The 17,336-nt window shown below is 44.2% G+C and overlaps 1 protein-coding gene and 1 pseudogene across 1 annotated transcript in view; one reads left to right on the top strand and one right to left on the bottom strand.

The window, feature by feature from the left end:
• The window catches only part of kcnq4 (potassium voltage-gated channel subfamily Q member 4), a 573,223-nt gene that overhangs the window by 445,761 nt on the left and 110,126 nt on the right, over positions 1 to 17,336 (top strand). The window contains exons 4-5 of the mRNA XM_078237159.1: positions 11,874 to 12,049; positions 13,379 to 13,504. Of these exons, the coding sequence (XP_078093285.1) occupies positions 11,874 to 12,049; positions 13,379 to 13,504 (302 nt within the window). The remainder of the gene's footprint in view (positions 1 to 11,873; positions 12,050 to 13,378; positions 13,505 to 17,336) is intronic.
• On the bottom strand, positions 15,820 to 16,938 carry LOC144509473 (thioredoxin, mitochondrial pseudogene; annotated as a pseudogene).

Genomic DNA, 17,336 nt, shown 5'->3' with positions numbered 1-17,336 from the left:
TTGCTCCGTAACTCTGCAGGTTATAGCACATGAAAAGTTAAAGTTCATTGATTAGTCACAAGTAGGCTTACATCCACACTGCAGAGAAGTTACTGTGAAAATCCCCTAGGTCCATCTTCAGACACCTTTTCAATGAGTTGAAGATTTCTGTCTCTACTACCCTTTCAGGCAGTGAGGACCAGACCCCCCACAACCCTCTGGGTGAAAGCTGTATCCTCACCTCCTCTCTAATCTACCAATCACTTTAAATCTCTGCCTTCTAGTTACTGACCTCCCTGCCAATGTAAATAGCCCCTCCCATCCACTCTATCCAGGCCCCTCACAATCTTCTGCATCTCAATTAAATCTCCCCTCAGCCTCCTCTGTTCCAAGGAGAACCCCAGTCTCTCCAATCTTTCCTCATAGCTGTAATATTCCAGTCCTGGCAACATCCTCATAAATCTCCTCTGAACCCTCTCTAATGTGATTGCATGCTTTTTGCAATGAGGGGGCCAGAACTATGCACACACCTCAAATTGGCCTGACTAATGTTTTATATTGTTCCAGCATAACCTTCCTGCTCTTATATTCTGCTAATAAATGAGTGGATTCTATTTGCCTTCTTAACCATGAATCAACCCGTCCTGCTACCTTCAGGGATCTGTGGACATTCAGTCTAAGGCCTCTCACTTCCTCGGGCATCATGGTTGGGGCAGCCTTGGAGGGCCACAGGGCCTATTCCTGTGCTGTAATTTTCTTTGCTCTTTGCTCTCTACACCTCTCAGTGTTCTCCCATTTACTGGGTAATCATTTGTCGTGTTTGGCCTCTGGAGACCAATGTTATGTATGCACCTATCGACTTATGATGCACAAAGAACTATGGGGTAGGCTTGGTAACTTGAACATTGGGAGCTCTTTATTGCAGGTGCGCACTGTTCCATAGTCAGATCTAAAACTGCACAACCAGATCCCACATTGGGAGGAGCTAAACTCCTAAGGGTCATCTGACCCGCACTCTTAATGGGGCAGTATGCATCCCAAACCCCAACATACAATATACACATATATTACAATCACATCATGCTCCGTGAGTTGAATTCAAATGCTGACTGCCTTTGATTAATCCATGCCTTTCTAAGCGACAGTTTATCCTGCCTCTCAGAATTGATTCCAAGGAAGGAAGGGCCCACTTTCCCACAAAGGATTCTAAGCCACTAAGACTGGGAAACAGCTGTGCGCTGCCATCATTCAGATTCACAGAATGGTATGTCTCTATTGCTGCCTTTGTATCTGTCTGTCAGGACAGAGTTCCAGCTCTTACTCAGGCAGACCAACGGTAGTCTGTAACTGGCACTCCTGCAGGATGACGGACTGTGTACTCACGCTGCTCAGGAATTCACTCCATCCTCTGGAGAAGTGCACAGAGTCATGCATTGTGCTTTCAGACTGGAGAGTGTAATGGTGGTTGACCAGAACTTTATTCAAAGCCAAAAGCATCCTATCTGTGCTTTTACTGCAGTTTGCAATGACATTCATCCAATGTACACAAAGCTGTCCTCACACAGACTGTATTAATGAAATGTATTAAAAAATAGTGGGACCAAGAAAACTTTTTCAAATTATTTCACATTTACCCACCGCACCCTTCTCGAGTCGTTTTATAATCCCTGTCTTCTGCACTTTCCTGAATTAACTACTCTGTAGTCCAGTAAAAGTTAATCTCACATTCAAGTCAACCACATGATAATTGACCTAAAAAATTGGTCCCAAAAATTTGATTAGTGTTTATGATAGTTAATGGGCTCAGTTCTGAATGCACATGAGCCCACATATCAAACTGCTGAGGACTCGGCATCAAGTTAGAGATTCAACTTAGTTGTCTATGTCTGGTCAACAAGTGGAAAATAACTCACTAGTAGACTGTTTTAATCTGCTTATTGATGGAGAGTAATGATGAGGGAACACTATCCTATATGCTAATCCTATATGTTCCTGCCTTAGAAATGTTTGATGGTACAGTCTAGAGGGAATATTAACCTGTATTTAACACATTTTGTACCTTCTATGGAAGTTTTTAATGGAACAGCCTAGAGGGAGCTTTACCTTGTACCCATCTCATACTATACCTGCCATGGGAGTATTTTATGGGACACTGAAAGAGCGTTTTGTTGCTAAACATTGCAGTACCTGACCTGATGGATCCACCCTATCTCAGTAATTTCACCCCTCTCTCTAACTCTCTGAGAGATCTCCTCCAGTTCCAGCACCCCTGACATTAATCATTCTTTTTGCTATGTTGGCAACGGTGGCTTTAACAAGATCCCAACTCTGGAATTTGCTTCCTTTATGCCTCTCTACCTTTCTTTCTTCCTTTAAGTTGCTCCTTAAAATTTAGCTCTTTGACAAAGCTTTTGTTTATCAGCCATAACGATCTCCTTATGTGGTTCAGTGTTAAATCCTTGGGACATTTCATCATGTCAAAGGTGTTAATGGGATGGTACAGATGGAACTTTATTTTTATCTAACCTATGCTGAACATGCTTAGTAGTGCTTGGTCAGACAGTGTAGAAGGACTTTACTTTATATCTAACCAGTGCTCTACCTGCCCTGGGAGTGTTTGATGGGAAGAATGTAGATGGATCTTTACTCTGTATGTAACCTGCACTTTACCTGTCCTGATGGTGTTTAATGGGACAGTTTAGCGAACATTTACTCAGCATCTAACCCATGGTGGCTTGGTGGCACGGTGGTTAGCACTACTGCCTCACAGCGTCAGGGACCCAGGTTTAATTCCGGCCTTGGGTGACTATGTGAAGCTTGTACGTTCTCCCCGTGTCTGCATGGATTTCCTCTGGGTGCTCCGGTTTCCTCCCACAGTCCAAAGATGTGCAGGTTAGGTGAATTGGCTATGCTAAATTGCCCTTAGTGTCCCAAGGTTAGGAGGATAAGCCATGGTGAATGTCTAGGGTTACAGGGATAGGATGTGTAGAAGGCCTGGCTAAGTTACTCTGTCAGAGAGTTGGTGCAGACTTGATGGGCCAAATGGCCGCCTTCTGGACTGTAGGGATTGTATGATTCTATCTTCTCTATTATTGTTTGTCCAAACACTGAAGGAGGAGTCTTATTCTGTGTCTAAACCAAGTTATATTTGTCCTGTGAATCTTTGATGGGAGAGTGTGAAAGGATTTTTTCTCTGTATCTAAACCATGCAGCATCTCTCCTGGAAATCCTCGCAACCTTGTAATCTCTTGCAATCCCAAAACCCTCCCAACTACCTGTGCTCCTTAAGTACAGACCACATGATCATCCTCAAGTATAATCACTCATCATGAGCAACTGTTGCTTCAGCTGCCGAGGCAGCACGGTAGCACAGTGGTTAGCACTGCTGCTTCACAGCTCTAGGGTCCCGGGTTCGATTCCTGGCTTGGGTCACTGTCTGTGTGGAGTGTGCACATTCTCCTCGTGTCTGCGTGGGTTTCCTCCGGGTGCTCCGGTTTCCTCCCACAGTCCAAAGATGTGCGGGTTAGGTTGATTGGCCAGGTTAAAAATTGCCCCTTAGAGTCCTGATGCGTAGGTTAGAGGGATTAGTGGGTAAATATGTGGGGGTAGGGCCTGGGTGGAATTGTGGTCGGTGCAGACTCGATGGGCCGAATGGCCTCCTTCTGCACTGTAGGGTTTCTATAATAAATAAAAAAGATCTATTAATAATAAATGTGATTATTCTTATACTAATTATAAAAGGATTTACGCATTGAGACAGGGGGCAGGAGGAGATATTGAATGAATACTTTGCATCTGTCTTTTCCAAAGAAAAGTTCATAGTAAAAGAGAAGGTGGTTCAGACACTTAATGGGTTTAAAATTGATAAGGAAAAGGTATTGGATCGGCTGCCTGTACTTAAAATTGATAAGCTGCATCCAAGGATACTAAGGGAAGCAAGAATGGAAATTGCAGTGGCCGTGGCTAAAATGTTCCAGTCTTCCTTAGACACAGCGATGGTGCCAAAACACTGGAGAATTGCAAATGCTACATGCAAGTGCTGAACAACAGGCTTGTGAGCAAAGTTAGAATAAAAGGGACAGTCGCAGCATGGATATGAAATTGGCTGAGTGACAGGAAACAGTAGTGGTGAATGGTTGTTTCCGACTGGAAAGTTTATACGGGTGTTCCCCAGATGTCGGGGTTAGGACCTGCTCTGCTTGATATCTATTAATCATAGATTCCCTGCAGTGTAGAAGGAGGCCATTCTGCCCGTCTCGTTTGCACTGGCCTCCAGCACAGCATCTTTCCTAGGCACACCCCCACCCTATCCCCATAACCCATAGAGTTACCCCCTAACCCACACATCTTGGGACACTAAGGGGCAAATTAGCATGGCCAATCCAGCTAGCCTGCTCATATTTGGACTGGGAGGAAACTGGAGCACCCGGAGGAAGCCCACGTAGACACAAGGTGAACGAGCAGACTCCACAGTCACCCAAGGCTGGAATCAAACCCGGGTCCCTGGCACTGCGAGCCAATAGTGCGACCTTTGTGCCACTGTGTGTCCCCCTGCTGTACAGGGCACAATGTTACAATTTGTGGATGATATCAAATTTGGAAGAACTGTGAAGAAGATCATAGAACCATAGAAAATTACAGCTCAGAAACAGGCCTTTTGGCCCTTCTTGTCTGTGCCGAACCATTTTTTGCCTAGTCATGTGAAACTTAAATTGAAAACGACAGATTGATGGAATGGGGCAGACAATTAGCAGATTAAATTTCATGCTGAGAAATTTGAATGATTGAACATGGAAAGACAAGATAAAATAAGGGGTACAATTCTAAAATGGGGTACGTATAAAGGATACCACACAGAACCAAGCTAAACTATGGAGGATTCAGAGGAGGTCTGGGCCTCAGATGCATGGTCATCTGTTGTGTGGTTATGCATTGGTGTCACAAATCAGACCCCCAGCTATGGGTAAATAGCCCCACTGTTTTGTTGGCGTTTCAGGGGGTAAACACTGACACAAAATCCAGACTGGGGTTCCTGAGCCAGTTATCTGTCATCCGTCAGGCAGCTTTCTGGCAATTCCTGCAACAATTTCAACCTCTCCTTTCGATAATACCAGCAATATCGAGAGGGCTGGGGAACTCAGGGTCGCCAGACTATTTTCCCAGGGCTGCACCTTGGGAAGGACACTCAGGCCTCATGCTTTATGTTGGCACAGCACAGGAAGCAACGGTTCCCAGTTTTAAGCCCTTGCTTGATTGGCGGAGAGCACAAGCCCCAGGGGTTACTTCCAATGGTGGAAGAGGTCATCAGATTTCATCAGATAACTACCGCCCGTCCCGGTAGCTGGGCAGCCCCCAGTCATTTCATAGAATCATAGAATCTCTACAGTACAGAAGGAGGCCATTCAGCCCATTGAGTCTGCACTGACCACAATCCCACCCAGGCCCTATTTCCATACCCCACATATTTACCCTGCTAATCCCCTGACACTAGGGTCAATTTACCATGGCCAATCAACCTAACCCGCACATCTTTGGACTGTGGGAGGAAACCGGAGCACCCGGAGGAAACCCACACAGACACGGGGAGAACATGCAAACTCCACACAGACAGTATCCCGAGACTAGAATTGAACCCGGGTCCCTGGCAGTATGAGGCAATAGCGCTAACCACTGTGCTGCCGTGCCACCCCAAAACACATTTAGGCGCTGTCACACCGAGGCCTGCTCGCTTCAATGGGTCTTTGGAGAATGAAGCTCTCGACAGGCAGGTTGCTAATCAATGCATCAAGCAAGACAAACTCAACAAGGAAGGCACCAGTCTTTCATGTCAGAAACTGGAACAAGAAGATGTGTCCTTGCCTTACCGATGGCCTTCGGCAAGTTGCTGACAGATGCAAAACAGCTGTGAGTGACAAATAACTTACAAGGTTCAAAGTGGACATGGCTGTGCTGCAAAAACTAGGTTCACTCAAAGCACATCCCTTAAAGACAAAAACTACATGTTCTTCCGACAAGGGAAGATCCAAGAGGCAACACATAAGCATGAAGTGGGTTTCACAGTAAAACTCATGCAATGCTTGAACTCCTGGCCCCCCCAAACAAGGCTCAGCGATTTCTTACTCAGCACTTGTCAACCAGCCCAGTTATCCTATGTGCAGCTATGCTCAAGATTCACCTCAACCCCAGGTGTTAAGGAACAATGTTATGAAGCATTTGACACTGCCGTAAGCAGAACATCCAGCACTGAAGAACTGTACCTTCTCGGCGAAATCAACGCAAGGATGGGCACAGACTATGCAGCTTGGCCAACACACATAGAGCACCAACAAGGTGGACAAAAATTGGACAGAGGTTGCTGGAGCTTTGCTGTTACCATGGACTCTGTGTGATGAACATCTGCTTCCAAACCAAGCCATGCTACATGGTGTCTTGGAGACATCTAAAATCACACCATTGGCATCAACTAGATCTCATCATCACCAGATGTTCCGCCCTCAACAGTGTCCATCACAACATTGCCTGTGATACTGACCACTCCCTGGTGTGTAGCAAGGTCAGGGTTCAGCTAAGGGAACTATACCACCCCAAGGGGAAAGGTCATCTTTGGATCAACTTGCTGTATGTACCATTGACCCAGCAACAAGATCCAAGAGCTCCTCAACATTCATAATCGGACTCTTGCAAAACCCAAGACCAAGGTGAGGTGTCAAAGTGGGATCATCTGCACAACACCCAGTTACAGGGAAAGAGATCAGAGAATGCTGACTGGTTTGAGGCTTAATGGATTGAAATGCAGTCAGTTGCTTCAACAGAGAGGAGAGCCCTCATGAATTACAAGCAAGGCCCCAGCAAACACAATCTAGATGCTCTCAGAGCTGCCAGAATCAAGTCTCAGCAGGCTGCCCAGCATTGTGCCAGTCAATACTGGCTGAAAGTCTGCAACAGCATCCTGTCTGCTGCTGAATCCGGGGATGCTGGAGCGATGTATGCAGGAATTGGGAACGCAACAGACCCAACAGCAACCAAAACAGTTTCCTTGAAGACAAAGACAGAGACGATCATCACTGAACCCAGCAAGGGTGGGTAGAGGAGTATCTGGAACTCTGCACAATGGACAGCATTATAACTGAAGAAGCTCTTAGCGTGATTCCTATCATGGAGGTGCTGAACAGTGAACCCACCATAGTAGAGCTCATCAAGTTATTGAGCATCTTGTCAGTGATAAAGCACCAAAAATCCCAGCACTGTTTCAGCATCTCCAGAAACATCTTTGTCTCTACTGGAAGGAAAGATTTGTTTCTCAAGACAAGCATGATGCAAAAATAGTCACCTTGTAGAAAAACATGGAGATGCCGGCGTTGGACTGGGGTGGGCACAGTAAAAAGGCTCACAACACCAGGTTAAAGTCCAAAAGGTTTATTTGGAATCACGAGCTTTTGGAGTGCTACTTCTTCATTCGGTGAGTCTTACCTGATGAAGGAGCAGCGCTCCGAAAGCTCGTGATTCCAAATAAACCTGTTGGACTTTAACCTGATGTTGTGAGCCTTCTTATTGTAGAAAAACAAAGGGGTTGAGAGTAAGTGTCACAATTACTGAGGCATCCCCTTGTCAAGTATTGTGCAGAAGGTCTTTGTTTGTGTTGCTCTGACCAGGTTACAGACCCTGGAATCGCACATCTACCCTGAATCTCAGCACCACTTCAGAGCTGGCAGATCAACAGTCGACATGATTTTCTCACTTCCGCAGATACAGAAGAGCCATGAACAGTGCAGATCACCCTATGCTATCTTCATAGACCACACCAAGGCTTCTGACTTTGTCAACAGAGATAGACTTTACACCACTGTGAAAAATAAGCTGCCCACCCGGATTCCTGGGAGTCATTTTTTATTTCCATTAGATCGTGCAGCTTCATCAGTTACAATGAGTCATCATTGGAGACTTTCAAGATTAGCAGAAGGGCTGTGTCCTGGCACCAATTCTCTTTGACATTTTTCTTCATGCTGCTACACTGTCTACCTGCATGCCAGAGCCAAAAGCAAGGTGCTTGACTAGGTAAGGCTGCGCACTAAGACCAAAGTGCATTATGTCCTGGTCCATGAATTGCTGATGATAGTGATGCTATCCCATATTGATCTTTACTTGCAACAGCTTGTGCATCAATTCTCCTTGGCCTGCTGGGAGTTTAGATGGACATTCAAAGTGAGGAAGACCAAAGTTAAGGACCAGGATGTGGAGACTCCACCTGTCATCAACATTGACAACCTCACTCTGGAGGTCATCAATAGCTTCACACCTCTGTTGGTTGGGTCATGTGAGCCAATGGATGACAGCCACAAACCCAAAGATCTGTTCTATGGTGACCTCGCTATTGGTACAAGGCCAACAGGTTTCCACTTCTGTGATGTAAGGACATTAAGTTGACTGGGATTGGAGTTGCTGCTGACCAGAATGCCCGAAGACAAGCAGCCAAGGGGATGGAAAAAGCAGAGGACAAAAGAAATGACCAGATGGTAGAAAAGGGAGACCACTGGAAGGAAAAACATCAGTCGACCATGGGCCAATGTTATTCTTCTGTGTCAGCTGCAGATGGGACTGTCACTGACAAATCAGTCTCTACAGCCACAACAAACGATATTCAATCTAGAAGTGACATATAGAACATAGAACACTACAGCACAGAACAGGCCCTTCGGCCCACGATGTTGTGCCGAGCTTTATCTGAAACCAAGATCAAGCTATCCCACTCCCCATCATCCTGGTGTGCTCCATGTGCCTATCCAATAACCGCTTAAATGTTCCTAAAGTGTCTGACTCCACTATCACTGCAGGCAGTCCATTCCACACCCCAACCACTCTCTGCGTAAAGAACCTACCTCTGATATCCTTCCTATATCTCCCACCACGAACCCTATAGTTATGCCCAGGTACATTCCATCATCTCCCGAAATTTACCATAACTAATCCTTCACATCTTTGGACACTAAGGGGCAGATTCTCCTGCTGCACCCTATCTGGTTACCCTATTATAGAAAGGATATTATTAAACTAGAAAGAGTGCAGAAGAGATTTATTAGGATGCTACCAGAACTTGATGGTTTGAGTTATAAGGAAAGGCTGGATAGACTAGGACTTTTTTCTCTGGAGTGTAGGAGGCTGAGGGGTGATCTTATAGAGGTCTATAAAATATTGAGGGGCGTAGATCAGCTCGATAGTCAATATCTTTTCCCAAAGGTGGGGGAGTCTAAAACTAGAGGGCATAGGTTTAAGGTGAGAGGGGAGAGATACAAAAGGGTCCAGAGAGGAATTTTTTTCACACAGAGGGTGGTGAGTGTTTGGAACAAGCTGCCAGAGGTAGTAGTAGAAGCAGGTACAATTTCGTCTTTTAAAAAGCATTTAGACAGTTACATGTAAGATGGGTATAGAGGGATGAGGGCCAAACGTGGGCAATTGGGAATAGCTTAGGGGTTAAAAAAAGGGATGGCATGGGCAAGTTGGGCCGAAGGGCCTGTTTCCATGCTGTCAACCTCTGAGACTCTGTGACACCCTGCATGGCCCATCCACCTAACCTGTACATCATTGGACTGTGGGAGGAAACTGGAGCACCCGGAGGAAACCCAGGCTGACACGGGGAGAACGTGCAAACTCCACACAGACAGTCACCCAAGGCTGGAATTGAACCTGGGTCTCTGGTGCTGTGAGGCAACAGTACTAACCACTGTGCCACCGTGCCATCCTAACTCTGTTTCTCTCCTGATAGATGCCGTAAGACCTGCTGAGCTTTTCCAGAGTCCTCTGTTCTTATAACTGTTAGGAATCTTCCTCTACCCTTAATAATAATATTATTACTATCAGTCTTCGCAATCTTTCTCTAATCCAAATTATATCCTCAAATTCTCCTGCTGCACCCTTGAATTGATCTTGTGAATGCTCCCTATTGTTATCCAATCCTTCAATCAACTAAGATAATTTCATGATATTTTGTTTTATTCCCTCTGACCAATAATTGTTAAATCAGAAAGTATGTGTCAATGCCTTGATAATCTAAAAGATTCCTGTTACATCTCGCGCTGTTACCCAGGAGCTTTTTCACATATTAGTCATTTTCAGGTTTATGAAAAACACTTATCCAACCAAACCTACACATTCGTAATGGTATCTCAACATCTTGTCATCCTTTCTGGACATCCGTTCTGGTTATCTTATCGAAAGACCAGTGTGTGTAAATATACATGTGTGTGTGTGAGTGTGTGTGCGTGCGTGCGCGCGCGTGCGTGCGTGCGTGTGTGTGTGCGCATGTGTGGAAGGGTCTCTATGGCAGAGTCTTTATTTACCTCCACTTCATGGTCTCAATACCTTGGACAATGGCAAAACTATCAAATACAAGTCTCTTAAAAAAAGACCTCATAGACAAGGACAGAAACATAACCGAGAGAAACCCATCATATTACTAATTTAATCCATACTTTCCTGACTTTTGTTACAATTCACATTGAAACTAGAGTACTCCCATAATCAATCCCAATTTGTCATGTGAAATCTCCCATTACTCTCTCCTACTCTAAATCACTTTTCCTTCATACAATTTACAGTTATAAATCCCATTATTTATCATCCTATCTTGTGCAAAGCATTGAAAATGCTACACTGTCCAATACAATATTTTTTTCCCTTTACAAAATCAAACATTCCATATAATTCCAGGCTTTAACATGTTTTGTTTGTTTATTCAAGTGCCACAGCCATCATTGTAAATCCAAATTCCCAATAGTCATGGTTCAAAATTTGTGTCTCCTATTAGCATACACAAGCTAAGTCCCCTTAAGGTTTAAATAACTCAGTCCAAGTAAATAGTAGCTCAAGCGATTTTTATTCCGCTTTGACAAATACATGTTATTTCAGTGGAAAGTCATCACAAGCATTAACTCAAGCTAATCTTCTGTCTCCTTCATCCTGTTACATCTCGCGCTGTTATCATGTCTGAAATCATCTAACTCAGTCAGTGGGCCTTGCTGGCCTCCATGGCTTGGTGGCGGAACATAAGTGAGCTTCTCTTAACTCCAGTCTCTAACCTTCCTCCATCTGAATCTTTCTGGCCTCTCACTATTTCATTAGTCAACCTCAGTACCTTGCTGCTCTGAACTCTTCCCTCTTCTTCTCTGTAAGTTTGTATAAATCATTCCTCCTCCTTACAATCACACTGTGTTAAAATCAAGATTCATCACCCAGTTTTCTACTCTAATGATGCTTTCCCAGCATCCCAAAGCCCCTCATGTTTTTTGGCCCTTCTCTCATTTACAGGCTCTTAAAAGTTCAGACTTGTTCTCCTCTAACTTATTTACACTTGTTCAATCTTCTGTTTGAACTTCTGCTCTGCTGCGAGTTTAATGAAAGGGAACAGGGAACTGCACAGCTGTGTGCTGGGCTAAAAAGAGATATTCTGGTGGGTAGAGGCTCCTTTCCTATGCCTTTTCAATGCAGCCTTGATAGATAGGTATTGGCCAGGAAGGTTCTGGATTTTATACCTGGTTTGACTTCTTTTTTTATTGGATTATTTCAGCCAAGGGGTCAGTGGGGGTATCACTGTCTGTGTGTTTGTGAAGGGAGAAGGAACCAGGATTCCAATTTGAGATGACGACATCCAAAGGATCAGTTCCTGTGGGTGTAGTGACAAAACATTGATGGCCACACATAATCAAATAGTCTTCCAACATTTAACTGTTTACATTCACATATGAACATTGATCACTTGGGCAAGGTTCTGGAACACTGAAAGTCTCCATGGAATCCATACCAAGGCACAGGCCAACAATTTTAGATGAGTAGAGAGAGAGCAGTAATCTTGGTAACTTGAACCTCCGACTCTGAATTTCCATCTCCTTTTTGCCTTTCAGATTTTATTGTATTTGTTGCCTCTGTTGCCGTGATAGCTGCTGGGACCAAGGGGAATATATTTGCCACTTCAGCACTTCGCAGCATGAGATTCCTACAGATTCTCCGGATGGTACGGATGGATCGTAGGGGAGGAACCTGGAAGTTGTTGGGATCTGTCGTGTATGCTCACAGTAAGGTCAGTCCAAACTTTGTGGGTTTCTGTCTTTCTCCTCCATCCTGCCCAACTTCAGTTTTGCAACATTATCTTGCCAATTTTCTCTTCTCCTTTTCTGAAAATATTGGTGACTTCCAAGGGTAAAGTTCCAGAGGGATAGAATAGCTTACAGTCATTCATTGAGATACCTTTTCTTTATGTTTGTGTTTAAACTTGTCAGTAATTGAACTGGTTGCCTTGAAGGGCTTTACTGCCCTAAGCCATCACTATCTCCTCTAAAGCCCGTACATTGCCTGTTTCCAGCAGTTGTCTCTCTATGATGATCAGAACCAATAACATGAGTTGACTTTTCCCACTTCCCGAGTCCAAAACTACTAATGCTGATTGTAGCTGCCCTCAGGTATCCTCTGCCCCATTGCTGCCTCAGGGATATGAACTAGCTCAACACAGACTGCAGATCTAACCTATCTAATCTACCATTCATATGCTTCAGTGATGTGCTTTCGTAGCTAACCAAGGTCATCAAGATAGCTTATTACATTTATTGAAGATTCAAAGGATGCACTGTTGAGCTACTTGTCTGTCCACCTGCCATAGTTTCTGCAAGACCTAACATATTATTGATCCATGCCAGATGAGCAACATCAGTGTTGAGAAAGCTCTGGCTGGTTAAAGTAGGGAAAATCCCAAGATATTCTATGAGTATATCAATGGGAAGAGGATAACTAGGGAAAGAGTAGGGCCCATTCAAGACCAAGGGGGCAACCTGTGGGTGGAGACATCATTTTTAAGTTTAAGCTAAGTTTTTTTAAGTTTATTTTATTAGCATCACAAATAGGCTTACATTAACACTGCAATGAAGTTACTGAGAAAATCCCCTAGTCGCCACACTCTGGCACCTGTTTGGGTACACTGAGGGAGAATTTAACATGGCCAATGCACCTGACCTGCATGTCTTTCGGACTGTGGGAGGAAACCAGAGCACCAGGAGGAAACCCACACAGACATGGGGAGAATGTACAAACTCCGCACAGACAGTGACCCAAGCCGGGAATCGAATCCGGATCCCTGTGAGGCAGCAGTGCTAACCATTGTGCCACTATGCCGCCCATAGAGGTAGAGCGTTGAATGAATATTTCACATCCATTTTCACCCAAGAGAATGAGGATAAAGGTATGAAACTCAGGGAGAGAGACCGAGCACATAGTGCATGTTGTCCTAGTCTAGATGGTCAGAAACTCACCTGCTTGTGTATGTACTAACTGAGGAATCAGGAAGCTTAGTTATTTGTTTGTTTAAAACAGAATTGTTTGGTTCACTGTAATAAGATGTTCTCTTGTTCTGTTGCAGGAGCTGATTACAGCCTGGTACATTGGTTTTCTAATCCTGATTTTCTCCTCTTTCCTCGTCTACCTTGCTGAGAAGGAGGCAAATACTCAATTTTCAACTTATGCAGATTCCCTCTGGTGGGGTACAGTAAGTCCAGATACCAATACTAGTTTATTATTTTGCTTTGGAGTGATTGGTAATAGTTCTGTGATGAGTAAGAGCTAAGAAAAATAGAACATGTTGGCAGGGGGGCAACATCTGTAGAGAGAAACACACATCCTTTAATCAGAACTGGGAAAAGTTAGAGATGTAATACCACGGGGCTTGGGAGAAGGCATTTTTTAATTTATTCACCCATAGGATACAGACTGGGCCAGCATTTGTTGCCCATCCCCAATTGTCCTTGAACTGAGTAGTTTGTCAGGCCATTTCAGAGGGCATTTGAGAGGCAACTACATTGTTGGAGTCACATGTAAGCCAGACCGGGTAAGGATCAGGTAGATTTCCTCCTTAAAGGACATTAGTGAACCAGATGGGTTTTTACAACAGTGGTTTCATGGTCCTCATTAGACTTTAAATTCCAGATTTGAACTCGCGTGTTCAGAGCACTGCCCTAAGTCTCTAGATTACTGTCCAGTGACAATACCACTGTGCCACTGTCTCCCCCAGTGAGACATTAAATGACAAAAGAGTTACCCGTGCAATTCCAAAAGGAGTGGTGATCAGACGAGCAATGAAACAAAAGAGGGATGAATGGTAGAATGAAGAACACCTACCGCAAGAAAATGGAAAAACAAAACTGCATAACCAGCAAAGGAAACAAAGGGGCGCAGATTCCTCGTGTAATCCCCGGAAGGTGCAGCCTCGGAAAGTGCAGTCCCGGGGTTGAAACACTCGGAAGAGGAAAATACGGAGGGCAAAGCCCTGGAAAATTGAGATAACTTGCAATGAACCCCTTTCTTATTGTAAGTTTGTTATTGGTCAAAATTGAGTCTGAAATTGTTGAACTTGGTTTTGAATCTGGAAGGCTTTGAAATGCTGAATTAACTGCATTTCCCTCTCCACAGATGCTGCCTGGTCGACTATGTATTTCCAAAATGTTCTGTTTGCTTTTCAGAATTCCTGTATTTGCACTATTTTGCTGTTGCAGTGGGCGGGAAATGTGCTGTGCGATAACAGCGTTTGAGTATATTAACTGGCATCAAGGATATGAATGCAAACGGATCAGAAGCAAGTAAATAGAGTTGAAGCAGAGATCAAACGTGGGGGATACGACCTTACCAAAACAATTCGAAGTGCCGAACGAGCATGAAGACGGGAGAATCGCACCCATTTTTGTGCGAGCTCCCAGACACTATCTTATGGCACTTCGAAAAAGAAATGATCCCAAAAGTGATTCTCATTAGTAGGGGAAGTGGACAGAGCCTATTCATGCTGGGAAGCTGGCTGCTGACTGCTAGGGGCACTATTGCGCATGCACCCTGATCTCCCAGTGCACTGTGTGCACATGAAGCTGCACTGATCTCTCACTCCAGATCATATTGGACTTGAAATGTTAGCTCTGTTTCTCCCTCTGCAGATGCTGCCGGACCTGCTGAAAGTTTTCAGCATTTTCCATTTTTTATTTCAGATTTCCAGCTTCTGCAAGATTTTGCTTTTATTTTATTGGCAAATAATTGCTGCTTCATAGTGTCAGGATATTAGAGTGATTGCGGTAGTGGACTCCAATATTAGATATATTACGATATACTCAATAATTCATGGGATCACCTGACCTGAGGGTCAGAAATCAAATAACACATGTAAATATAAGTTGAAACCATATTCTGTTTGTTAGTTTACAATAATGAAATTGGTCATTCCGCAACATTAAAACTCGGATAGCAGTGTCGATAACCCCTTCCATTACTTTTCTCATGATTGAGAGTAGATTTATAGAGTAATTGGATTCGATTTGTCCTGTATTTTTTAAACAGGAAGTACCTGATTAAGTTTCACTTTGTCATTCAGATGCTGGTGTTGTAACTGTACTGGAACAGTTTGGCTCGGGCTGCGGCTAGCTTAGGAGCACTAATCTTCACAGTTGGGATGTTGTTTTTTTTCTCAGTTATGGCGAGATTTACTAGCTCGAGTGTGGGTAGAGGCAGGAGTCACAGCCAGACAGGCAGTTAGTAGCAGCATCTCTGACTTACTTTACAAAATAAGAAGTTTAACAACAACAGGTTAAAGTCCAACAGGTTTATTTGGTAGCAAAAGCCAAAAGGCTTTTGCTACCAAATAAACCTGTTGGACTTTAACCTGGTGTTGTTAAACTTCTTACTGTGTTTACCCCAGTCCAACGCCGGCATCTCCACATCATTACTTTACAAAATACAGGAAACATGTAGTTGGAAAATGGAGGATCACATGAGAATCGCACAACCATCCAATAAAATCTGTACAGGCCATCAGTCCAGTCACTATCAAATCAGCTTCTTGATGAAGACCGCCAGGTCATCTTCATTTTTTGTGCCTATGAATTTGCCCATAACATCCCCCCCTTGACAGCTATTACCATCGGGATCACAGTCACCTTGTACCTGATGGCGAAGTCTGTGTCATCTTCTATGTTGACTTTTGCCATTACGACCTTCCCTTCCCATTTCGCCACCATCTTCCCGAACCTCGGAGCAAGATTGTGGCAGGCAGTGCACCAACTTGCATGGAAATCCACCATGACTGGTGTCTTGCTGTTGATGAATCATGGGTGAAAACCAGCTGGTTCTGTATGTGCAGGTGACACTACAAGCTGGAGGTTTACTAAACCTTTTGGCGGTGGGAGGGTCTGCTTGGTGTTGGGTGGAAGGCCCAGTGCTGTGCTGGGAGAGGGAGCTCAGGCTTGGCAGGAATGCTGAGGACTGAGATCGTACTGGAGCAGCGGGTCAGAGACATGAGCCTCCTCAGCAAAAGCCTTTGAGCAACCTCCAGCTTCCACACGCTGCCAAAGCTGCTTCATAGTTTCCAATGCACTCAGCTATCTTATGATATCACATGGAGTGAATTGAATTAAATAAGGAGAGTATGCATTTATAACGCACTGTTCACAAGCTCAGGATGAAGGGCTGTTGAAGTGTAATCACTGTTGTAATTTTATTAGGAAATGTGACATGCAATTTGCGCTCAACAAGGTTCCAAATATGGCAATGAGATATGAGATACAATATACAGCAGGAAAGGGCCATTTAGCCAAATTAGATCATTTACTTTTGGTGTTGGTCACAGGACAAATACAAGCGAGGAGTCTGGAGAGAAGTCCCCGCCTCTTTGAATAGTGCCATTGGATTTTTTACTTAAAAATTTGGCTAAGAGTTGGTGGGCAGGATTTTCTGGCCGCATTCGCCCCGAAAATCCCACCTGAGGTCAACAGACCTTTCCATGGTCCGTCCCTCATCCGCTACAATTCCCATAGCGGGCAGAACAGGAAAATTCACCCCGATATCTCTAATGGTGAGGAGCTCAAGAGAAAGTTGGGCCAGAATCTCCAGTTGGTACTTCCACTTGTGACTGTTTGTTTCAGTCCCGTGTGTGCTGGACTCTGCCATCATTGACAATGGAGATGTTCTTACAGCCTCCTCTTCTCACCAGTACACGGCAGTAAAGTTTGCAGACAGCATCAGATCTCTGGGTGGAACTTGTTTAATTTGACACATTCATTTCATTACTGTATGTGGCAGGATGGCAGAGCTTGCACTTGATTCATTAATTATGGGATCGTCCCACTCTGTTTATAACATTCTGCTTCATGCGTAGCATGCATACGGTCCTGGGCTGTAGCTTCTCTGTGTTGTCACCAGATTTTCAGGTGATGATATGTGTAGACTGACAATACATTCTATGAATATTGTTGCTCTTACAGTGTATATATATCATGTAGGCATTGTTATCTATGCCAGATAGTTAATGAGCAAGCTTTCTTCGCTGCTTGTTTGAATATCTCCCT

Source organism: Mustelus asterias, chromosome 21, assembly GCF_964213995.1.
Source record: "Mustelus asterias chromosome 21, sMusAst1.hap1.1, whole genome shotgun sequence".
In the NCBI taxonomy this organism is placed as follows: domain Eukaryota; kingdom Metazoa; phylum Chordata; class Chondrichthyes; order Carcharhiniformes; family Triakidae; genus Mustelus; species Mustelus asterias.
This window is presented reverse-complemented; position numbering and strand designations above follow the sequence as displayed.